Here is a 25,828-nt window from a genome sequence, read left to right on the forward strand (position 1 = left end):
GGTGATTGTGGGAGATTTTAATTTTCCACACATAGATTGGGAAGCTCATTCTGTAAAAGGGCTGGATGGTTTAGAGTTTGTGAAATGTGTGCAGGATAGCTTTTTGCAACAATACATAGAAGTACCGACTAGAGATGGGGCAGTGTTGGATCTCCTGTTAGGGAATGCGATAGGTCAGCTGACAGATGTATGTGTTGGGGAGCACTTCGGGTCCAGTGATCACAATAGCATTAGCTTCAATATAATTATGGAGAAGGACAGGACTGGACCTAGAGTTGAGATTTTTGATTGGAGAAAGGCTAACTTTGAGGAGATGCGCAGGGATTTAGAGAGAGTGGAATGGGTCAAGTTGTTTTATGGGAAGGATGTAATAGAGAAATGGAGGTCATTTAAGGGTGAAATTATGAGGGTACAGAATCTTTATGTTCCTGTTCGGTTGAAAGGAAAGATTAAAGGTTTGAAAGCGCCATGGTTTTCAAGGGATATTAGAAACTTGGTTCGAAAAAAGAGGGATGTCTACAATAGATATAGGCAGCATGGAGTAAAGGAATTGCTCGAGGAATATAAAGAATGTAAAAGGAAACTTAAGAAAGAGATTAGAAAAGCTAAAAGAAGTTACGAGTTTGGTTTGGCAAATAAGGTGGAAGTAAATCCGAAAGGCTTCTACAGTTATATTAAAAGCAAGAGGATAGTGAGGGATAAAATTGGTCCCTTAGAGAATCAGGGTGGTCAGCTATGTGTGGAGCCGAGGGAGATGGGAGAGATTTTGAACGATTTCTTCTCTTCGGTATTCACTAAGGAGAAGGATATCGAATGGTGTAAGGTGTGGGAAACAAGTAAGGAAGTTATGGAACCTATGACAATTAAAGAGGTGGAAGTACTGGCGCTTTTAAGAAATTTAAAAGTGGATAAATCTCCGGGTCCTGACCGGATATTCCCCAGGACCTTGAGGGAAGTTTGTGTAGAGATAGCAGGAGCTCTGACGGAGATCTTTCAGATGTCATTAGAAACGGGGATTGTGCCGGAGGATTGGCGTATTGCTCATGTGGTTCCATTGTTTAAAAAGGGTTCTAGAAGTAAGCCTGGCAATTATAGACCTGTCAGTTTGACATCAGTGGTGGGTAAATTAATGGAAAGTATTCTTAGAGATAGTATTTATAATTATCTGGATAGACAGGATCTGATTAGGAGTAGCCAGCATGGATTTGTGCGTGGAAGGTCATGTTTGACAAACCTTATTGAATTTTTTGAAGTAGTTACGAGGAATGTTGACGAGGGTAAGGCAGTGGATGTAGTCTATATGGACTTCAGCAAGGCCTTTGACAAAGTTCCACATGGAAGGTTAGTTAAGAAGGTTCAGTCGTTAGGTATTAGTGCTGGAGTAATAAAATGGATTCAACAGTGGCTAGATGGGAGATGCCAGAGAGTAGTGGTGGATAATTGTTTATCGGGATGGAGGCCGGTGACTAGCGGGGTGCCTCAGGGATCTGTTTTGGGCCCAATGTTGTTTGTAATATACATAAATGATCTGGATGATGGGGTGGTAAATTGGATTAGTAAGTATGCTGATGATACTAAGGTAGGAGGTGTTGTGGATAATGAGGTGGGTTTTCAAAGCTTGCAGGGAGATTTATGCCGGTTAGAAGAATGGGCTGAACGTTGGCAGATGGAGTTTAATGCTGAGAAGTGTGAGGTTCTACATTTTGGCAGGAATAATCCAAATAGAACATACAGGGTAAATGGTAGGGCATTGAGGAATGCAGTGGAACAGAGAGATCTAGGAATAACAGTGCATAGTTCCCTGAAGGTGGAGTCTCATGTAGATAGGGTGGTGAAGAAGGCTTTTGGAACGCTGGCCTTTATAAATCAGAGCATTGAGTACAGAAGTTGGGATGTAATGTTAAAATTGTACAAGGCATTGGTAAGGCCAAATTTGGAATATTGTGTACAGTTCTGGTCACCGAATTATAGGAAAGATATCAATAAATTAGAGAGAGTGCAGAGACGATTTACTAGGATGTTACCAGGTTTTCAGCACTTAAGTTACAGAGAAAGGTTGAACAAGTTAGGTCTCTATTCATTGGAGCGTAGAAGGTTGAGGGGGGATTTGATCGAGGTATTTAAAATGTTGAGAGGGATAGATAGAGTTGACGTGAATAGGCTGTTTCCATTGAGAGTAGGGGAGATTCAAACGAGAGGACATGATTTGAGAGTTAGGGGGCAAAAGTTTAAGGGAAACACGAGGGGGTATTTCTTTACTCAGAGAGTGATAGCTGTGTGGAATGAGCTTCCTGTAGAAGTAGTAGAGGCCAGATCAGTTGTGTCATTTAAGGTAAAATTGGATAGGTATATGGATAGGAAAGGAGTGGAGGGTTATGGGCTGAGTGCGGGTAGGTGGGACTAGGTGAGATTAAGAGTTCGGCACGGACTAGGAGGGCCGGAATGGCCTGTTTCCGTGCTGTGATTGTTATATGGTTATATGGTTATATGAGGAGCAAGTGTGAATAAAAGGCTCTTTTCAGGTTGACTGGCTGCTGGTGATTAATGGTGTTCCTCGGGGGTCAGTATTGTGACCATTGCTTTTCACATTGTTTGCCAATGATTTAAATAATGGAATTAATGGCTTTGTGGCAAAATTTGCAGATGATTTGAAGATGGGGGAGGGGTTGGTAGTGCTGAGGACGCAATGCGATTACAGCAGGACTTAAGACAAATTGGAAGAATGGGCAAAAAAGTGGCAGATGGAATACAGTGTTGGGAAATGCATGATAATGATTTTGGTAAAAGGAACAATAGTGCAGGCTATTATCTAAATGGGGAGAAGGTTTAAACATTAGAGGTCTAGAGGGACTTAGGAATCCTTGTGCAATATTCCCAGAAAGATAATTTACAGATTGAGTCTGTGGTAAAGAAGGCAAATGCAATGTTGGCATTTATTTCAAGGGGAATAGAATATAAAAGCAAGGAGATAATGCTGAGACTTCATAGGACACTAGTCAGACTGCACTTAAGAGTACTGTCAAGAGATTTGGGCCCCAGATCTCAGAAAGGATGTGTTGTCATTGGAGAGAGTCCAGAGGAGGTTTACGAGGATGATCCTGGGAATAAAGCAGTTAACATATGAGGAGCGTTTGACAGCTTTGGGGCTGTACTCACTGGAATTTAGAGGAACGCATGGGGATCTCATTGAAACCTATCAAATGTTGAAAGGACTGGATGAGGTGAGGATGCTTCCTATGGTGGGGGTATCCAGAACTAGAGGACACAGCTTCAGATTTTAGAGGTGACCCTTTAGAACAGAGGTGAGGATTTTTTTTATAAGTCAGACAGTAGTAAATCTGTGGAATGCTCCACCACAGTCTGCAGTGGAGGTCAAGCTTGTGCTTATATTTAAAGCGGAAACTGATCATTTCCTGATCAGTCCAGGCATCAAAGGATATGGCGAGAATGCAAGTGTATGGGGTTGGGTGGGATCCAGGATCAGCCATGATGGAATAGTGGAGCAGACTCGATGTGATGAGTGGCCTAATTCTACTCCTATGTCTTATAGATTTAGATAATAAAATTGTGAGCATTTGAGCCAGAAAGGGTTAAGCTGGTGTGAGCAGCCAGAGGTCATGGTTCATGTAGGTACCAATGACATATGTAGGAAGAGTGACCACAAAGTCAGGAACCAAAAGTTTGAGCATGGTGTGACTAATGTCCTGAGCTGTGTATATTTCAATGCAAGAAGTATCGTAGGAAAGGCAGATATGCTCAGGGCATGGATCAACACATAGATTATGATATTGTAGCCATTAATGAGATTTGATTGCAGGAGGGGGAGGACTGGCTGCTCAATATTCCAGGGTTCCATTGTTTTAGATGTGACAGAGCAGAAGGGAATTAAAGGAGAAGGGGTGGCATTACTGCCAGGAAAAATGTCACAGCAGTGCTCAGTCAGAATGGACTGAAAAACTTGTCTAGTGAGGCACTATGGCTGAAACTAAGGATTAAGAAAGGTACGACCACGATAATGGGCTATATTACAGACCACCCAACAGTCCGAGGGATTTGGAGGAACAGATTTGTACAGAGATCGTGGACTGCTGCAAGAAACACAAGTTTGTTATAGTAAGTGATTTTAACTTTCCACATATTGACTGGGACGCCATACTGTAAAAGGACTAGATGGGATAGAGTTTGTCAAATGTGTTCAATAAAAGTTTCCTGAATCAGTATGTATAAGTCCCAATGAGAGAGTGTGCGATACTTGATCTGTTATGAGGGAATGTGACAAGGGCAGGTACAGAAGTTTGTGTGGGGGAACACCGCATCTAGTGATCATAATACCACTCATTTCAATGTAAATATGCAAAGTGGTAGGTCTGGTCCGCAGGTTGAGATTCTAAATTGGAGAAAGGTGAATTTTGATGATATCAGAAAGGATCTAGCAAGTGCAGATTGGGACAAGGTATTTTCTGGCAAAAGTGCATTTGGTAAGTTGGAATCTTTCAAAAGTGAAATTTTGAGAGAACAGAGCTTGCATGTGCCTGATTTCAATACTTATAAAAGTTTGAATAGTTACATGCATGCTAGGGGTATGGAGGGATATAGTCACAATGCAGGTTGATGGGAGTTGCAGTTTAAATGGCTGGGCACAGACCAGATAGAACAAAGGGCCTGTTTCTGTGCTATACTTTTCTATGGCTCTTTTATTTCACTCAAATTCACTTACTCCATCATTGAAATGTTCCCACAACCAATGGACTCACTTTCAAGGACTCTTCATTATATCTCGAAACCATTGTCTATTTATTATTATTTATTCCTTTTGTATTTGCACAGTTTGTTGTCTTCTGCATACAGAGTGAATGATCTAAATGACCAGTCTTTCACTGATTATTATTATTGTTATTATTCTATGGATTTATTGAGTATGCCCACAAGAAAATGAATGGCAGGGTTGTATATGGTGACATACATGTTCCTTGAAAATAAAATTTACTTTGAACTTAAATAAGTAAAAGGATCTACAGCCAGTTATTATGTCCTTTACACTATAAAATGCGAGAAGTGTATTTCTACCCACACTAGACAAGTCAGGTGGTTGATGTAGTAATACAAGAGGTACAAGGTGGCAACTGGAGGAAGGTACTATTTAGAACCTACTCTAGTACTATCAACATGGTGACTTGACTGCACATTGCTTTAGAGTTATAGCAATGGAGAGAAGTAGTGTTTAATGCACAACAAATAAAAAGAAAACTGAAAGATGTCACATTATTAAGCCAAGAGAAAGTATTCAGAAATTACTGAACCATTCAAGATTCAGGCTGTGGGCCCCAAACGTGATCCCAATACCAATGCTACTTCCCCACTTCAATAAGTCATAGGCCAGGGACACAAATTGCATTTTTACAAGAACATATTGAAAATCTCCTTGAATTTTTCTTTTATTCAGTTGGTATCTCTCATTAGGGTTAGGATGATCAATGTGGTCTGATTATTGGAGCCAAAATTGTAAGTAGGACCTCGGTATTGATGATGAAGACAACATTGCTAGTTGGCTAATCCTGCCACTGGATTAGAAGGAATCTGGAAGGCAGCAGTGGTGGTATGTTTCCTGTGCTCTATGTCTAAGCAGCATGAAAGTAGACAAGAAGCACAGTAGCCTAGCAGTTAGTGTAATACTATTAAAGCGCCAGTGATTCAGGTTCAAATCCCACTGCTGTCTGTAAGGAGTTTGAACATTCTTTCTGTGACCACACGCATTTCCTCCGGGTGCTCCAGTTTCCTCCCACATTCCCAATACGAATGGATTAGTAAGTTAATTAGTCATGTGGGTGTGTAACTGGGTGGCATGGGCCCATTGGACCAGGAGGGCCTATTACTCAAATAAATAACCACTGGTCAGTGCATCATAAACATAGGACTCTGTTTGAGATTTTGATCTTCAAATACTGTTTTCTTCAGAAGCTCGAAGTTTCTGTTGATGACCAATGTCTCTCTTTGATTATTATTCCACTGATATTATTTTGGAAGAAACATTTCAAAATGCGTCAGCTGATTAGTCACAATTTTCTAAAGTAAGTCAAAGATATGGTTAAGTTCAGTGACATCAAAAACATCTCCCATGACAAGTCACAAGACTTTCATTCCACAATGCAAGAAATGACTACAAATACTTACAGTCTAGAATGGTTTCATTTAATTTGCCTGATGAACAATTCCAGAATAAGAAAAACAGAGTAAAAAGAAAATGTAGAAATAATGCAAGTGTAAACTTACACCCAATTTTAAACCTCAACATTAATCTGAAAAGTTTGTGCTTGGAACACTTCCACCAGCATTGAACCTACACGTTACAGAATTAAAATGGACCTTAACCACAAGTGAATAAATAAAGATGTATTTGAAATACATTTTTATTCAGTACGATGACCATCAAACTACAAACACCAGTTGACAAATACTAAAGCAAATTTGAACATAACAAACTGTGAGCCCTCAATGCTCTACTGGCAGAGGTTACAGAGGTGGTCACCATCACTAAGTAAACCTTAAGGTTGCCTCAGTTTACATAAAATATTTACTCATTGATAACATCTTTACTTAGGAATCACACCGTTAGCAAGATCAGCCAGGTTGTGGGGGGTGGGGGAATGCAGAAGTCAGTAGAAATGCAAACAACTCACGCAAAATGCTGGAGGAACTCAGCAGCCCAAGCAGCATCTATGGAAAAGAGTACAGTCGACTTTTCAGGCTGAGACCTTTCGGCGGGACCTTGTTTTTTGGGGATATGGGTAATGCAGGCAAAGCCAGTGTTTATCAGGCAGTATCATTTCACCAAACAGTCTGATTGCTTATTGTGAGGTCTTGATAGGAGAAAGAATGTCAGCAACCATTGAAACTTTATGTACCAGGAAAGCAATAATTTCATTGCTTACCATGAGACCAAGCAATGAATAAGAAAGGCAAGATCAAGCAGATCGCTCATTTGAAGGCTGCTGAGGTGGAAGCATTGTGTTGGTTCAGTGGCAAGAGGGAGGAGCAACATGGCAAACATTCTGGTTCCATTTCTTGGTTCCTTGAGTTGCTGAAAGGGGCTGCGATGGCATCACTGGAATGATATTCCACTGCCAGTGAGATGTCGGAGATCAGAGTGTGGTCAGGTGTCCCTGGTGACAATGTTCACCAGAAGGATGTCCAAATACTACTGCTATCAGACCATACAGATCAGTTAGAACAATACCTGGACTCACTGAGGAGCATACAGGGGGCACAGACTGCTCAAGACAGGAGCTTCAAGGCTGAAGTTCACTCAGATGGATGTGTGACTGCAGGATTTGCTGGTAGCTTTTCCTTAACAAGTATAACACTTGGAGCATGACCTCAGGGGTAAAAACAACAGCAACCAGATCAATGGCACTACAGCTGGCTCTGTGATACAGCAGAGTAGGTCAAGCACTAGGTGAGAAATATTGATCAGGGCAAAGATAGATATTTCTGTGGCCACAAGCAAGACTTCAGATGGATGTATTGTTGCCCTGGTGCCAGAGTAAAGGATATCTTTGAGTGTAAGGAAGGTCAAGCCAATGATTGGGTACAAATGCAGACAGAGCAAAGAGTTAATTGTACCATTCAAAATTCAAAAAGGCAAAGAATGCAGGACTGAAGGTGCAGTATTTAAATGCTCATAACATTTGGAATAAGGTGGACAAACTCCTGGTACAATTAGAGATTGGTCGGTATGACATTGTGGGCATCATCGCCGTGGCTGAAAGAAAGCCAAAGTTGGGAGCTTAACATCAAAGGATATACTTTGTATTGAAGGACAGACAGGAAGGCATGGGCAGTGGTGTGGCTCTGATGGTAAGAGATAAAATTACATCTTTAGAAAGAGGAGACAAATGGTCAGAAAACATTGAATCTTTGTAGGTGGAGTTAAGAAACTATTATGCAATCATTAATAGGCTTCTAAGTAGTAGACAACGTATGGGGTTAAGAGGGCAAAAGGAGCTGGAAAAGGCATGTGATAAGGGTAATGTCACAACTATAATGGGGGAGCACACAAATCTTCACCTGTGAACATCTTCAGAACTACCATTCTAGAAAACAGGTGTCCCAAACTCGTGACCTCCTGCATTAGCAGCATCCATTTACAGAGAGCTTCAGCCAGTCCTGCCAGCCTCCCATCTCTCCTTTCTTAACCTCATATCAAAGAGGTTTGATAAGCAACACAAAAAGCATGGGTGAATCTGTCTTTGTACAAAGGATGACAAACAAACCAGCTCCTTCAATGGGTGACTTTACTGAGGGTAATGGATAACAGGTTCCATCAAGACAGCTAAAACAGCTGGGTGACACAGCTCCCCTTCCGTAGTTTCCAAAACAACTGTTAGCGAGCAAGCAGCCACTTTCCTTGACTTACATTCATGCTCAAGAAATGCCCCAAGATTACTTGGGAAGTAAACAAACAGTATTGATGGGAAAATAGACTGTTGGAAAATAATTGAAACGTGAACTCTAATTACAAATCTGTAAAGGTCAATATTTTGAGGGTGCACAAGATTCTAGATTTGTTTTGGATCCTCTGTTGTATACTTGATATGATCCAAAACAAATCTAGAAACTGTTTGGGTAGTGATCCATCTTGAATGACAAAATTTTACTCCTGTATTTCGAATTCGATCTCGATGCTCATACAAGGTTGGATCACCCTGGGCACCTAGCTGATTTGAAGAGCTTGAGTGTGGCTTCGGGCTGGGCTGGGGCCTTTCACAGCAGTGGTGCCCGGATCCTAGTGCAAGGTACAATCCCCTATTTAGACAACTTTTAAGGCCCAGATTGGAGGCAAGAACTGATTTTGCTCATTCTCCATGATGGTCACCTCTGGCAATGAGGCTACAATGACTGCCCTGGCTGCTGTGCTCCATGTCTGCTAATATGATGGACTGATAAGAAAGGGTATGGGCCTACTCTGGGATTCTTTTTCTTCGGCAGTTTAACGGGGACATGACTGCGCAAGCGCGTGAAAATCGGACCGTGAGGCAGTGGGAGAACTTAAAGGGAGCAGTTAGATGGAGCGGGCGACGGAGTAGAGGGGGACAGAGTAGGAAGGCTTTGTCTCGAGAGGCTTCGACGAGCTTCACTCCAAGTGAGGTAAGGCTGGGTAAGTTCCTTTAAAAAGAGAACGTTTCAAAAGTTGAGGCAACGTATTGGGTAGGTCATGTCAGCTGAGATTGGCCCCGTGGTTTGTTCATCCTGCAGCATGTGGGAAATCAGGGATACTTCCAGTGTCCCTGACAACTATGTGTGCAGGAAATGTGTCCAGCTGCAGCTTCTGGCAGACTGCACTGAGCGGCAGGAGCTGCGATTGGATTCATACTGGAGCATCCATGACGCTGAGAAAGTCGTGAATAGCACATTCAGTGAGTTGGCCACACGACAGGTAAAGGCTACACAGGCAGAAAGGGAATGGGTGGCCTCTAGACAGTATAGCAGTAGGCAGGAGTCCACTGAGGTCATCTCCCTCCTAAACAGATATACTGTTTTGGATACTGGTTGGGGGAGATGTCTCATCAGGGGAAGGCAGCAGCAGCCTAGTTCATGGCGCCATGGGTGGCTCTGCGGCACAGGAGGGAAGGAAAAGGAATAGGAGAGCTATAGCGATAGGGGATTCGATTGTAAGGGGAATAGATAGGCGTTTCTGCGGCCGCAAACGAGACTCCAGGATGGTATGTTGCCTCCCTGGTGCAAGGGTCAAGGATGTTTCTGAGTGGCTGCAGGACATTCTGGAATGGGAGGGTGAACAGCCAGTGGTCGTGGTGCACATAGGTACAAACGATATAGGTAAAAAACGGGATGAGGTCCGACAAGGTGAATTTAGGGAGTTAGGAGATCAACTAACAAGTAGGACCACAAAGATAATAATCTCTGGATTACTACCAGTGCCACATGCTAGTCAGGGTAGAAATAGGAGGATATTTCAGATGAATACGTGGCTTGAAAAATGGTGCAAGGGGGAGGGATTCAAATTTCTGGGGCATTGGAACCAGTTCTGGGGAAGGTGGGACCGGTACAAACAGGACGGTCTGCACCTGGGCTGGACTGGAACCAATGTCCTAGGCGGAGCATTTGCTACTGCTGTTCAGGAGGATTTAAACTAACGTGGCAGAGGGATGGGAACAAGCGCAGAGAGACAGAGGGGTGTAAAATGAGGGTAGAAGCAAAAAGTAGTAAGGTGAAAAGTAAAAGTGGCAGGCAGGCAAATCCAGGGCAAAAATCAAAAAGGACCACTTTTCAACATAATTGTATAAGGGCTAAGAGTGTTGTAAAAACAAGCCTGAAGGCTTTGTGTGTCAATGCGAGGAGCATTCGTAATAAAGTGGATGAATTAAATGAGCAGATAGTTATTAATGAATATGATATAGTTGGGATCACAGAGATATGGCTCTAGGGTGACCAAGGATGGGAGCTCAACATCCAGGGATATTCAATATTCAAGAGGGATAGACAGGAAAGAAAAGGAGGTGGGGTAGTGCTGCTGGTTAGAGACGAGATTAACGCAATAGAAAGGAAGGACATTAGTCTGGAGGATGTGGAATCGATATGGGTAGAGCTGCATAACACTAAGGGGCAGAAAACTCTGGTGGGAGTTGTGTACAGGCCACCTAACAGTAGTAGTGAGGTTGGGGATGGCATTAAACAGGAAATTAGAAATGCATGCAATAAAGGAACAGTAGTTATGGAGGGTGACTTCAATCTACATATAGATTGGGTGAACCAAATTGGTAAGGGTGCTGAGGAAGAGGATTTCTTGGAATGTACACGGAATGGTTTTCTGAACCAACATGTCGAGGAACCAACTAAAGAGCAGGCCATTCTAGATTGGGTATTGAACAATGAGGAAGGGTTAGTTAGCAATCTTATCGTGCGAGGACCCTTGGGTAAGAGTGACCATAATATGGTGGAATTCTTCATTAAGATGGAGAGTGACATAGTTAATTCAGAAACAAAGGTTCTGAACTTAAAGAAGGGTAACTTTGAAGGTATCAGACGTGAGTTCGCTAAGATAGACTGGCAAATGATACTTAAAGTGTTGACGGTGGATATGCAATGGCAAGCATTTAAAGATCACATGGATGAACTACAACAAGTGTTCATCCCAGTTTGGCAAAAGAATAAACCAGGGAATAAACCGTGGCTGACAAGGGAAATTAGGGATAGTATCAAGTCCTCCAAAGAAACATACAAATTAGCCAGTAAAAGCGGCACACCTGAGGACTGGGAGAAATTCAGAGTCCAGCAAAGGAGGACAAAGGGCTTAATTAGGAAAGGGAAAAAAGATTATGACAGAAAGCTGGCAGGGAACATAAAAATGGACTGTAAAAGCTTTTATAGATATGTGAAAAGAAAAAGATTGGTTAAGACAATGTAGGTCCCTTACAGTCAGAAACAGGTGAAGTGATCATGGGGAACAAGGACATGGTAGACCAATTGAATAACTACTTTGGTTCTGTCTTCACTAAGGAGGACATAAATAATCTTCCGGAAATAGTAGGGGACTGAGGGTCTAGTGAGATGGAGGAACTGAGGGAAATACATGTTAGTAGGAAAGTGGTGTTAGGTAAATTGAAGGGATTAAAGACAGATAAATCCCCAGGGCCAGATGGTCTGCATCCCAGAGTGTTTAAGGAAGTAGCCCAAGAAATAGTGGATGCATTAGTGATGATTTTTGAAAACTCTTTAGATTCTGGATTAGTTCCTGAGAATTGGAGGGTGGCTAAAGTAACCCCACTTTTTAAAAAAGGGAGAGAAAAACCAGGGAATTATAGACCGGTTAGTCTGACATCGGTGGTGGGGAAAATGCTAGAGTCGGTTATCAAAGATGTGATAACAGCACATTTGGAAAGAGGTGAAATCATTGGACAAAGTCAGCATGGATTTGTGAAAGGAAAATCATGTCTGACGAATCTTATAGAATTTTTTGAAGATGTAACTAGTAGAGTGGATAAGGGAGAGCCAGTGGATGTAGTATATTTAGATTTTCAAAAGGCTTTTGACAAGGTCCCACACAGGAGATTAGTGTGCAAACTTAAAGCGCACGGTATTGGGGGTATGGTATTGATGTGGATAGAGAATTGGTTGGCAGACAGGAAGCAAAGTGTGGGAGTAAACGGGACCTTTTCAGAATGGCAGGCAGTGACTAGTGGGGTACCGCAAGGCTCAGTGCTGGGACCCCAGTTGTTTACAATTTATATTAATGATTTAGACGAGGGAATTAAATGCAGCATCTCCAAGTTTGCGGATGACACGAAGCTGGGCAGCGGTGTTAGCTGTGAGGAGGATGCTAAGAGGATGCAGGGTGACTTGGATAGGTTAGGTGAGTGGGCAAATTCATGGCAGATGCAATTTAATGTGGATAAATGTGAGGTTATCCACTTTGGATGCAAGAACAGGAGAACAGATTATTATCTGAACGGAAAAGGGGAGGTGCAACGAGACCTGGCTGTCATTGTACACCAGTCATTGAAAGTGGGCATGCAGGTACAGCAGGAGGTGAAAAAGGCAAATGGTATGTTGGCATTCATAGCAAAAGGATTCGAGTACAGGAGCAGGGAGGTTCTACTGCAGTTGTACAAGGCCTTGGTGAGACCACACCTGGAGTATGGTGTGCAGTTTTGGTCCCCTAATCTGAGGAAAGACATTCTTGCCATAGAGGGAGTACATAGAAGGTTCACCAGATTGATTCCTGGGATGGCAGGACCTTCATATGAAGAAAGACTGGCTTATACTCACTGGAATTTAGAAGATTGAGGGGGGGGATCTTATTGAAATGTATAAAATTCTAAAGGGATTGGACAGGCTAGATGCAGGAAGATTGTTTCCGATGTTGGGGGAGTCCAGTAGGAGGGGTCACAGTTTAAGGATAAAGGAGAAGCCTTTTAGGACCGAGATGAGGAAAAACCTCTTCACACAGAGAGTGGTGAATCTGTGGAATTCTCTGCCACAGGAAACAGTTGAGGCCAGTTCATTGGCTATATTTAAAAGGGAGTTAGATATGGCCCTTGTGGCTAAAGGGATCAGGGGGTATGGAGAGAAAGCAGGTACAGGGTTCTGAGTTGGATGATCAGCCATGATCATACTGAATGGCGATGCAGGCTCAAAGGGCCGAATGGCCTACTCCTGCACCTATTTTCTATGTTTCTATTCAGAATGCTGTTGTTTGCACGACTTGTATTTTTTTCTTTCTCTTGTGCATCGAGTGTTGGTCTTCTATTTCAATTCTTTTTTTCCTTAAATTGGGTTCTTTCAGGTTTCTTGTTTTGTGGCTACCTGTGAGCAAACAAATCTCAAGGTTGTATAATTTATACATTCATTAATAAAAAAATAAATGTAAATATACTTGAATCTAATTGATGGTCTTATTATTCTTTAGTACTTGACTGTGCTATTCAATTGATCAGGAGCATTGACTCTAACATGGTTAATGTTTTTTTTGCGTGTAGGTCCTGGGTTCAGCTGGTGACATCTTTTACAGATACATCTTTCCTGATGTGCTTTGCTTATCTCTACTAAATCTCACTACAGGTACTTGTAATTTCACAGCTGCTGTTGACTTACCATCGCATCATTAAGCAATTAACCTTCAACATTAGGTCAGCCATTATATAATTGATAGTATATTTCATTTAGTAGTTAGAAACACTTGTTATTAGACAAAGGAATTTCAACAATATTTGAATCTGCCTTTCGTTAAAATGCCGAGAAGTACTGTAATTTACACTGGCTCCTTGTGTACTGTAACTCATTGGTGAATAATTAAAACTGCCTTCAACTACAGCTGTGTCAAGACTGGAGTTATTCATCGGTCTAGCTTAAGAAAATGGGAAAAACAAGTGAGGACAGAATACCCTCTCTTTGGCTGTTATGTTGGCGTTGTTGTTGTAGCCATGATTGTGTCATCCTGCCTTTAGACTACTGCTTCCCCTTTGGGATGTACATACCTTGCACCTTCCAAATTGCTCCCAGAAATTCTAGCCATTGCTGTTTTGCCATCATCCCTGCCAGTGTTCTTTTCCAATCAATTTTGACCAACTCCTCTCTCATGCCTCTGCAAGTCCCTTTACTCAACTGTAATACTGATATGTCTGACATTATCTTCCCCCTTTCAAATTACAGGGTGAATTTTAGCATTTTATGGTCACTGCATCCAAAGGGTTCCTTGATGTTAAGCTTTCTATTCAATTCCGGTTCATTCCACAATACCCAATCCAGATTAGCTGATCCTCTGGTGGACTCAACCAGAAGCTGCTCTAAAAAGCCATCTTGTAGGCATTCTAGAAATTTATTCCTCTTGGCATCCATCACCAACCTGATTTTCCCAATCTAGCTGCATATTTCCTACCCCATATCATCTCTTTCTAATAATTTGATTTCATTTTTTAACCAATAGAGCTATGCCACCCCCTCTGCCTATCTGCCTGCCCTTTTAGAAAAATAGAAAACCTACAGCACAATACAGGCCCTTTGGCCCACAATGCTGTGCTGAACATGTACTTGCTTTCGAAATTACCTCAGGTTACCCATAGCCCTCTATTTTTCTAAGCTCCATGTACCTATCCAAGAATCTCTTAGAAGACACTATTGTATCCGCCTCCACCACAATCGCTGACAGCCCATTCCACACACTCTCCGTGTAAAAAACATTCCCCTGACATCTCCTCTGTACCTATTTCCAAGCACCTTAAGACTGTGTCCTCTCGTGTTAGCCATTTCAGCCCTGGGATAAAGCCTCTTGATTATCAACACGATCAATGCCTCTTATCATCTTATAAACCTGCTATCAGGTCACCTCTCATCCTCCTTCGCTCCAAGGAGAAAAGACCAAGTTCACTCAACCTATTCTCATAAGGCATGCTCCCCAATCCAGGCAACATCCTTGTAAATCTCCTCTGCACCCTGGCTTCCACATCCTTCCTGTAGTGAGGCGACCAAAACAGAGCACAGTACTCCAAGTGGGGTCTGACCAGGGCTTTATATAGCTGCAACATTTCCTCTCAGATCTTGAACTCAATCCCACAGTTGATGAAGGCCAACACACCATATGCCTTCTTAACCACACAGTCAACCTGTGAAGCAGATTTGAGTGTCCTATGGACTCGGACCCCAAGATCCTTCTGATCCTCCACACTGCCAAGAGTCTTAACATTAATACAATATTCTGCCATCATATTTGACCTATGGAAATGAACCACCTCACACTTATCTGGGTTGAACACCATCTGGCACTGCTCAGCCCAGTTTTTTATCCTATCGATGTCCCACTGTAACCTCTGACAGCCCTCCACACTACGTACAACACCCCCAAGTTTTGTATCATCACATTTTGATACAATGTGTATCCTTGGATGTTAAGCTCACAGCTATTATGTTCTTTCAGCCACGATTCATATATGCCAAACTGTAACTGTGCTACAAGTTTAATCTATCTTATTCCTTATACCGCACACATTCAAATATAACACCTTCAGTTCTGTATTCACCCTTTTTGATTCTGTCAGTCTTTTTGCATTGCAACTCATGCTGCTGACTGCAATTTTGCACTATCAGCTTGTCCTTGCTAGCAGGCTCACGACATACTGCCTCTGTTTGTAATCCAATTACCTCATTTTCAACCCAATCACTCCGGTCCCCTTCCCCTGCCAAATTTGTTTAAACCCTCCTAAACAGCTCTAGCAAACCTACCTGCAAGGATATTGGCCCCACTTGGGTTCAGGTGTAACCCATCCCTTTTGTACAGGTTGTACCTTCCCCAAAAGAGGACCCAACAATCCATAAATTTGAAACCTTACCCCCTGCACCAGTTCCTCAGCCACGTATTCATCTGCCAAATCATCCCATTCTGGCCCTCACTGGCACGTGGCATAGGTAGCAATCCAGAGATTACTATCCTGGAGGTCCAGCTTTTCAGCTTTCTACCTAGCTCCTCAAATTCTCTCTTCAGGATCATCTCACCTTTCCTACCCATATCATTGTTGCCAATATGTACCAAGACTTCTGGCTGCTCATCCTCCCCACTTAGAATGTCGTGGACCCGATCTAAGACATCCCTGACATCGGCACCTGGGAAACAACATACCATCATCTGCACCCACAGAATCTCTTCTCTGTTCCTCTGACTGTGGGATCTCCTATCATCTCTCTTCTCTTCTGAGCCTCTGGGCCACAGCACCAGACTCAGTGCCAGAGACCTGGTCATTGTAGCTTCCCCCCACCCCCTACTAGGTCATTCCCCCTCAACAGTATCCAAAGTGGTATACTTATCATTGAGGTGAATGGCCACAGGGGTATTCTGAATTGGCTGCCCATTTCCCTTCCTTCTGACAGTCACTCATTACCTGCCTCCTGCAACCTAGGGGTGACTACCTATCTGTAGTTCCTCTCTATCACCTCATGTCCCGTATGAGCCGAAGGTCATCAAGCTACAGCTCGGTGCTTATTTTCTTATTTAAAAAGAGAAGTTCTGAGAAGAGATAATCATAACCAAGTGAACAATCTGCAGTGGAGTGGAATAATGATAATATATGAATGCTGGATGTTGCAGGTTTCGTGGACTGAACGATTCTCTTTCTGGACAGGATATTTTTTCAACAAAGTAAGAAAATCACTAACATCACAAAAGATTGCATTTTCAATTTGGTGGATTGTTCTTAGCCTGTTAGAACAAATTGAAAAGACCTGCTACTTTTTGTTTGTTTAACGTCTGTTGCATAACTCAGCCAAGTTTGTTTCAGAGAATTATTTATTTTAAATGTAACTAACTTCAAGGTTAAAATCAAAATAACTTTGTTATCTATAACAAATATTTATCAGTGTTCACCCAGCAAGACTTGAAAACATGAGATTCAAAACAATTTTTTACTGACCAAGATTGTCCTTCCAATGACTTTACACAGATAGAATTTTCCATCGAAGGAAAACTGAACTACTGAGCCTTGAGTTCAATGCTGACTGACAACTCCTGCAATGCTGCTGGTACCAAACTGTATCGGTCTTTGCTGTTCCTTTGAATTTAGCAGATGCATGGAAAGAGAGAGCTTGCTACATGGGCAACGGCTTGCTCTCCATATCATACTGCCCAGACTTGCATACCTATACAGCTAGGTCAAAACATCCATGGTCAGCTCTGACCAATGAAGGCCCTCAAGCCTTGTTACATTTATTGCCTCAGATCAGAGCAAGCATTTCCTGCGCAATCATTCCCTGAATAAAAAAATACTCCTGATAGAAAATTGCAGAGCATATCACATAGCATTTATCCTCTGAAAAGCTGCCTCATCATAAATACTTAATATTATTTCTGAACAATACAGAATCAGGAAAAAAATAAACATTGCAGTTCCATGTCAGTATTCAAAACTATACTTTCAATCCTTGTAGAAACTATTTCATTCCTAGATATCTCTATATCTTCCTGTAGTCTTATAGTATATCAGTATATCTAGTATATCAGTCCTTCTACATTAGTCCCAAACTTACCTCTTACCTGAAGTCAAAGGCTTTTATCTTGTATTTAATCAATGCATGTGGCCCCCTCTGATGCTGTACTGAACAATTTTGTACTTCAAAAATCGCACAAGCAGGATCCTATAGAAAGGACTAGGACTCACTGCTTATTGGTTATGTATTCATTTACTATACACAAACAAACATGGAGCCACAGTGCTCTACTTAAAGCTCTGTGCAAGACTTTAAGGCAATATTCAAAGCTTCTCAAATCCAGTGTACTATTATGTCTTCTTTCAATCTCCTTCAGTGCATTCATCAATCTCCCTAATGAGTAAGCAACAATAAGGTCAAGTTGTTCAACTTGGCCCCTCTGCATTATTTTAGACATACCAAGAGTACATGTTTTACAGGGAACTATTATTTACATCCTGCAATTATTTTCAGCCTCCTTTAATTACTTAGTTCACTAAAATTCACTTACAGTCCCTTGTGTTTCTCATCAGCCAGGATCTGGTCATTTGTCTTCAACCCATACCTTTAAATCAGAACAAAAGTATAATTTAGTACTAGAGAAAGCAGAATACAGCTGCTTCTCAAGAAAAATAACAGTTAAAAAGTTCATGAAATGGAGCAATCAGTATTTGTCCAGCAGTTTGTATTTGAAAGAATGGCTTTGTTTTTCCACTCTCACAGATATACATTGTCTGTTTCTGGTAGGGCAGGTATTTATCACTGCAAAGTGAGAGGTCTTTCAGCCTCCAGGTCCTGTGGGGTTTTATTTTGAAAGAGATGCAATTAGTTTTCCTTTCCCGTGCTCTTGTTACCTCTCATAGCTCTGAACACATTTCTTCTAAATGCTCCCTAGGAAGCTTCATTCACCTGTATGCTATGTGAAGCCCTTTTTACTCCTTCCATCAACATTCCAGTATAAAAACACTTACATATACTGATTAGACTCAAAATTATCTTACAGAAAGATACCCGAGACTCGGTGGAATGTCCAGCTCTCCAATTCTCCCACACTATATCAAATGCAGATACATACCTGGGTTATGCAGGAAATCCATTTCACAGAATGGTCCATAAGCTAATGTTTCCATTAAGTCAGAAACAAATCATTTCAATGTGGGTTGATGAACATGAAAGAAATTTTTTTTACCATCTTCCCACATGTAGCTATGATGGTACAAATCAGAATGTTCCACATCAAATGGTTTCACACTGTGAACAGTCAGCCTGCATTCTTAAAGACATTTGTGTCCAACTAATTACCATGGGGAGGTTACAGTTTTTGCTTGAAGACCAGCTGTCTTTTGAATTAATCAGCCACTACTGCATTTGCAGAACTCATGCACATCACATTCAAATTTAGTCACGGTGCCAGATATTGGAGGGTTGTGATGCGATGTTGGACAAGACCTGGCAAGTGATTGCATTACATTTTAACCACTCTGTGCCAATGACAGAAAGATGGTGGATGATGAAGCACTTTTTAACATAGATGGTGTCAACGTTAAGACCATTAAGACCAAAATATTCAGAAGCAGAATTAGTCCATGTTGACCCATTTAGTCTGCTCCACTATTCAATCATAGCTGATTTTTTTTTCCAACTACATTCTTCTGCCTTCTCCCATAACCCTTCATCCCCTTACTAATCATATCTGCCTTATATACACCCAGAGACTTGGCCTCCATAGCCCAATGTGGGAACAAAATTTCTGAGTGAAGAAATTCCTCATCTCAGTTTTAAAGAGACCCCCGCTCTTCTGAGGCTATTCTTTTACCCTAGACTCTCCTACTAATGGAAACATCCTCTTCACATTTTCTTTATCCAGACCTTCCAGTATTTGGGAGGTTTCAGTGAAATCCCCATCACCATTATTAAGTCCTTTGAGTACAGGCTCAAAAACACGAAACACTCCTTGCATATTAAGTCTGTCATTCCTGAGATTATTGTTATGAATTCCTTTGAACCATCTCAAACAACAGCACATCCTTCCTTAGATTCAAAACCCAAAATTGCTCGCAATATTTCTGATGCAGTCTGAACAATACCTTATAAAGCATCAGAGGTACATCCTTGCTTTTACTGTATGTTCTAGTTTTCTTGAAATAAATGCCAACATTGTGTTTTTTTAGACAACTTGTTTTTGACTTGTTGCAACTGTACTCACCTAAAAAGCGATAATCATCAGCCTAAAACATACCCAGCAAGTAACAGAAAGATTCAGCGTTTCAGCAGGTGAAACACTTTCTGGGACCTTATATTTCCCATGGATCAGTAGCAATGCGAAAACTGTTCCACATTGCTCAGTTTAAATCCTCACTTAAAAATGCCAACTGAAATGTGAATAAATCCCTAAGGAAATTGACACCAAACAAGCTGTCAATCCTCAATTTGCTTCCAGCTCAATTAGAGTGATATTAGTGCCAGTTTCAAATTTAACCATGAGTCCAAAGTTCTATCAGGCTTGCAACTACTCATGAAAGCAAAGTCAGGAAAAATGCATAATGGCTTCGAAGACATTAAGACAGCAAAATTACTGGAAAGTAAAGAAATTTATGCACCTCCTCCCCCCCCCCCCCCCGGCTCTTCCATTCCCCATGCTGGATCATCTTACATCTTCTCTTTTCAAGGTTCAAATTAGATTTATTATCAAACCAACTACATGTCACCACATAAAACTCTGATGGGGTCGAGTGAAGTTAGGTTCTCAGGTTCATGAGCCTGATAATTAAGGAATAATAACTGTTCCTAAACAAGCTGGTGTAAGTCTTAAGGCTCCTGTACCTTCTACCTGATAGCAGCAGCAAGATGAGAGAGAGCATGACCTAGTTGGTGGAGGTCATTTATTTCATACATTGTTTTCTTACAATTTTAAAAGGAAGATTAATATTGGTTGGCATCTAATTATTTAAAGTAAACAATTCACTCTTAGGTAAATTCAATTTATATTCTGAAAACTGACTAAAATTAGTCAGTAAAAGAAACATAGAGGGTAAATAAGTTGTAACATTAGATACAAAAAGTTGGCTTTCTATCTTTTAAAAGTTGGCTTTCAATTGGATACGTTATAAGATCATATTTTATAAGATCAGCTGAACAACTTCTTCAACAGGTTCGACAGCTCAATCTCATCCTCACCGCAGGAATCCACACCAGGCTTACTTCCCTCACAGGAAAATAGCCACTCACAGGAGACCTTGCCCACGCCCAGGATTACGGCTGCACAGGTGGAAGGTCAACTGAGGAAGATCTGTACCAGCAAGGCGGCTGGACCGGATGGAGTTTCCCCACGATTACTGAGGGCCTGTGCGACTGAGCTGGGAGAACCACTACAGCGCATCTTCAACATGAGCCTGGAGCAGAGAAGAGTACCCAGACAGTGGAAAACATCCTGTATTGTCCCGGTACCGAAGAAACCACAACCAAAGGAGTTGAATGACTTCAGACCTGTTGCCTTGACGTCGCACGTGATGAAGACCATGGAGCGGCTGATAATACAGAATCTGAGGCCACAAACCAGGCACGCCCAGGATCCTCTTCAGTTTGCGTATAAGGAGAAGGTGGGAGTGGAGGATGCTATCACGTATTTGCTGCACAAATCACTCTCTCACCTAGAGGGGGTCAGTTGTGCTGTGAGGATTACATTCCTTGACTTCTCTAGTGCCTTTAACACCATCCAGCCCAAGATCTTAAGGCACAAACTAACGGAGATGGGAGTAGACTCTCACATGGTGGATTGGATAGTGGACTACTTGACAGATAGACCTCAGTATGTGCGGTTGGGAGACTGTAGGTCTGACACGGTGGTCAGCAGCACAGGGGCGCCGCAGGGAACCGTACTCTCTCCGGTCCTGTTCACCCTGTACACATCAGACTTCCAATATAACTCGGAGTCCTGCCATGTGCAGAAGTTCGCTGATGACACGGCCATAGTGGGGTGTGTCAGGAATGGACAGGAGGAGGAGTATAGGAAACTGATACAGGACTTTGTGATATGGTGCAACTCAAACTACCTGCGTCTCAATATCACCAAGACCAAGGAGATGGTGGTGGACTTTAGGAGATCTAGGCCTCATATGGAGCCAGTGATCATTAATGGAGAATGTGTGGAGCAGGTTAAGACCTACAAGTATCTGGGAGTACAGTTAGACGAGAAGCTAGACTGGACTGCCAACACAGATGCCTTGTGCAGGAAGGCACAGAGGCGACTGTACTTCCTAAGAAGGTTGGCGTCATTCAATGTCTGTGGTGAGATGCTGAAGATGTTCTATAGGTCAGTTGTGGAGAGCGCCCTCTTCTTTGTGGTGGCGTGTTGGGGAGGAAGCATTAAGAAGAGGGACGCCTCACGTCTTAATAAGCTGGTAAGGAAGGCGGGCTCTGTCGTGGGCAAAGTACTGGAGAGTTTAACATCGGTAGCTGAGCGAAGGGCGCTGAGTAGGCTACGGTCAATTATGGATAACTCTGAACATCCTCTACATAGCACCATCCAGAGACAGAGAAGCAGTTTCAGCGACAGGTTACTATCGATGCAATGCTCCTCAGACAGGATGAAGAGGTCAATACTCCCCAATGCCATTAGGCTTTACAATTCTACCGCCAGGACTTAAGAACTTTTTAAAAGCTATTATTAATGCTTTTTGAGACGGTGATTTAGATGCATATCATATTTTTTTACTGAGTTAAGTATTGTATGTAATTAGTTTTGCTACAACAAGTGTATGGGACATTGGAAAAAAAGTTGAATTTCCCCATGGGGATGAATAAAGTATCTATCTATCTATCTATATTTAGTTTTAATTTCAATACGTCTTTTGTATAGTTCAGGGTCTGGTGCCAAAGCATATTTCTGGGGTAATTGTTTTAACTGATTAACTAAATCAGTTCTCTCTTTATTAGCTTTTTTCTTAATATATGCAGTATAGGAGATCATTTGTCCTCTAATATATGCCTTAAAAGCATCCCAAATGACAAGACCAGAAGTCTCTTCCAATGTATTTTCTTCAAAAGAAAAGAGTAATTTGATTCTCCAGAAATTTTAGAAAATCCTTATCAGATAACAAAGTTAAATTAAAACACCAGGATCTGTTCATGTGAGTGAAACCAGGAAGATTTAAAGATAGAAATACAGGAAAATGGTCGGATATAGCTATTTCTTTATATTCAATGGATTGAACTGATGGAATCATTTGACTATCAATAAAAAAATAATCAATCCTGGTACAGGAATGATGGACATGAGAGAAGAATGTATACTCCCTTTCTGCTGGGTGAAAAAAAATCACCACACATCAATAATATCACACTTCATTAGAAAGGACTGAATAAATAAAGCTGTCTTATTAGGTGTGGCTGATTTAAGAGAAGAACAATCTAATACTGGTCTCCCATCACTAAAGAATAAAAACTCAAATCTGGCAGGAATGAAAATAAACGCTCAAAAAATCGTGGGTCATCCACATTGGGAGCGCACACATTATCAAATACAATTAATTTATTATCTACTTCCCCTGACACTGTGACAACTCACCCATTAGGGTCAGAGACAACTTTATGTTGAACAAAAGAAATTGTATTATCTATAAAAATCGAGACCCATTGAGATTTTGCTCTGAATGAGGAATGAAATTGTAGACCCCTCCACCAATTAAAAAGGCGTACGTTGTCACAACTACGTACATGCATTTCTTGTAGAAAAATAATGGGGGTCCTTAACTTTTTAATACAAGCAAAAATCTTATTCCATTTCACAGGATGATTTAACCATTTCATATTAAAACTTAAGTAAATTAATATTTCAATCCATTATAAATTCTAATTAACAGAAGAGTTAAAAGTTCTGACCATAAATTATTAGAACTAGAGAACAAACCATAAAATAAGGTACTCAAACAGAAAATTTGGATGGTTGCCCAACCCAGCTTCCAGAGAAAAAAAGAAAAAAAGAGCTACTTAATGAATATTTTGCTTCCATATTCATTACAGAAAAGGATCTTGGCAATTATAGTAACAACTTGCAGCAGATTGAAAAGCTTGAGCATGTAGATATTAAGAAAGAGGATGCGCTGTATCTTTTGGAAAGAATCAAGTTGGTTAAGTCTCTGGGACCAGACGAGATGTACCCCAGGCTACTGTAGGAGGTGAGGGAGGAGACTGCTGAGCCTATGGCGATGATCTTTGCATCATCAATGGGGACAGGAGAGGTTCCGGAGGACTGGAGGGTTGTGGATGTTGTTCGCTCATTCAAGAAATTATAGACCAGTGAGTCTTACTTCAGTGGTTGGTAAGTTGATGGAAAAGACCTTGAGAGGCAAGATTTATGAACATTTGGAGAGGCATAATGTGATTAGGTATAGTCAACATGCATTATTCAAAGGCAGGTTGTGCCTTACGAGCCTGATTGAATTTTCAGAGGATGTGACTAAACACATTGATGAAGGTAGAGCAGTAGATGTAGTGTATATGGATTTCAGCAAGGCATTTGATAAGGTACACCATATAAGGCTTATTGAGAAAGTAAGGAGTCATGGGATCCAATGGGACCTTGCTTTGTGGATCCAGAATTGGCTTGCCCACAGAAGGCACAGAGTGGTTGTAGACAGGTCATTTTCTGGTTGCAGGTTGGTGACCAGTGGTGTGCCTCAGGGATCTGTTCTGAGACCCCCTCTCTTCGTGATGTTTAGAAATGATGTAGATGAGAAAGTGGAAGGATGGGTTAGTAAATTTGCTGATGACACAAAGGTTGGGGGGTCTTGTGGATAGTGTGGAGAGCTATCAGAGGTTACTATGGGACAACAATAGGATGCAAAACTGGGCTGAGAATTGGCAGAGGGAGTTGAACCCAGATAAGTGTGAAGTGGTTTATTTTGGTAGGTCAAATATGATGGCAGAATATAGTATTAATGGTAAGACTCTTGGCAGTGTGGAGGATCAGAGGGATCTTGGGGTCCGAGTTCATAGGACACTCAAAGCTGCTGCACAGGTTGACTCTGTGGTTAAGAAGACATACAACGCATTGGCCTGCATCAATCGTGGAATTGAATTTAGGAGCTGAGAGGTAATGTTGCAGCTGTATAGGACCCTGGTCAGACCCCACTTGGAGTACTGTGCTCAGTTCTGATCGCCTCATTACAGGAAGGATGTGGAAACCATAGAAAGTGCACAGAGAAGATTTACAAGGATGTTGCCTGGATTGGGGAGCATGCCTTACGAGCATAGGTTGAGTGTAACCATATAACCATATAATAACAACACGGAAACAGGCCATCTCGGCCCTTATAGTCCGTGCCGAACACTTACTCTCACATGGTCCCACCAACCTGCACTCAGGCCATAACCCTCCATTCCTTTCCTGTCCATATACCTATCGAATTTTGCTTTAAATGACAATATTGAATCTGACGCTACCACTTCAACTGGAAGCTCATTCCACACAGCTACCACTCTCTGAGTAAATAAGTTCTCCCTCATGTTACCCCTAAACTTTTGCCCCTTAACTCTCAACTCATGTCCTCTTCTTTGAATGTTCCCTACTCTCAATGGAAAAAGCCTATCCACGTCAACTCTATCTATCCCCCTCATAATTTTAAATACCTCTATCAAGTCCACCCACAACCTTATAACGTTCCAAAGAATAAAGACCTAACTTGTTCAACCTTTCTCTGTAACTTAGTTGCTGAAACCCAGGTAACATCCTAGTAAATCTCCACTGTACTCTCTCTATTTTGTTGACATTTTTCCTATAATTCAATGACCAGAACTGTACACAATATTCCAAATTTGGCCTCAACAATGCCTTGTACAATTTTAACATTACATCCCAACTCCTATACTCAATGCTCTGATTTATAAAGGCCAGCATACCAAAAGCTTTCTTCACCACCCTATCCACATGAGATTCCACCTTCAGGGAACTATGCACCATTATTCCTAGATCACTCTGTTCTACTGCATTCCTCAATGCCCTACCATTTACCATGTATGTTCGATTTTGATTATTCCTACCAAAATGTAGCACCTCACACTTATCAGCATTAAACTCCATCTGCCATCTTTCAGCCCACTCTTCTAACTGGCCTAAATCTCTCTGCAAGCTTTGAAAACCTACTTCATTATCCACAACTCCACCTACCTTAGTATCATCTGCATACTTACTAATCCAATTTACCACCCCATCATCCAAATCATTAATGTATACGACAAACAACATTGGACCCAGTACAGATCCCTGAGGCACACCACTAATCACTGGCCTCCAACCTGACAAACAGTTATCCACCACTACTCTCTGGCATCTCCCATCCAGCCACTGCTGAATCCATTTAAC

The 25,828-nt window shown here is 41.6% G+C and overlaps 1 protein-coding gene across 5 annotated transcripts in view; it reads right to left on the bottom strand.

The window, feature by feature from the left end:
• The window catches only part of LOC140714427 (adenosine kinase-like), a 283,738-nt gene that overhangs the window by 222,891 nt on the left and 35,019 nt on the right, over window positions 1–25,828 (bottom strand). For all 5 annotated transcript variants that reach the window (XR_012095871.1, XM_073025719.1, XM_073025720.1 and 2 more), the window contains exon 3: window positions 17,978–18,031. Coding sequence is in view for 4 of the 5 variants with exons in the window: in XM_073025719.1 (XP_072881820.1) it covers window positions 17,978–18,031 (54 nt within the window). In the remaining variant the exon portion in view is untranslated. The remainder of the gene's footprint in view (window positions 1–17,977; window positions 18,032–25,828) is intronic.

This window comes from Hemitrygon akajei, chromosome 21, assembly GCF_048418815.1.
Source record: "Hemitrygon akajei chromosome 21, sHemAka1.3, whole genome shotgun sequence".
Taxonomy (NCBI): Eukaryota; Metazoa; Chordata; class Chondrichthyes; order Myliobatiformes; family Dasyatidae; genus Hemitrygon; species Hemitrygon akajei.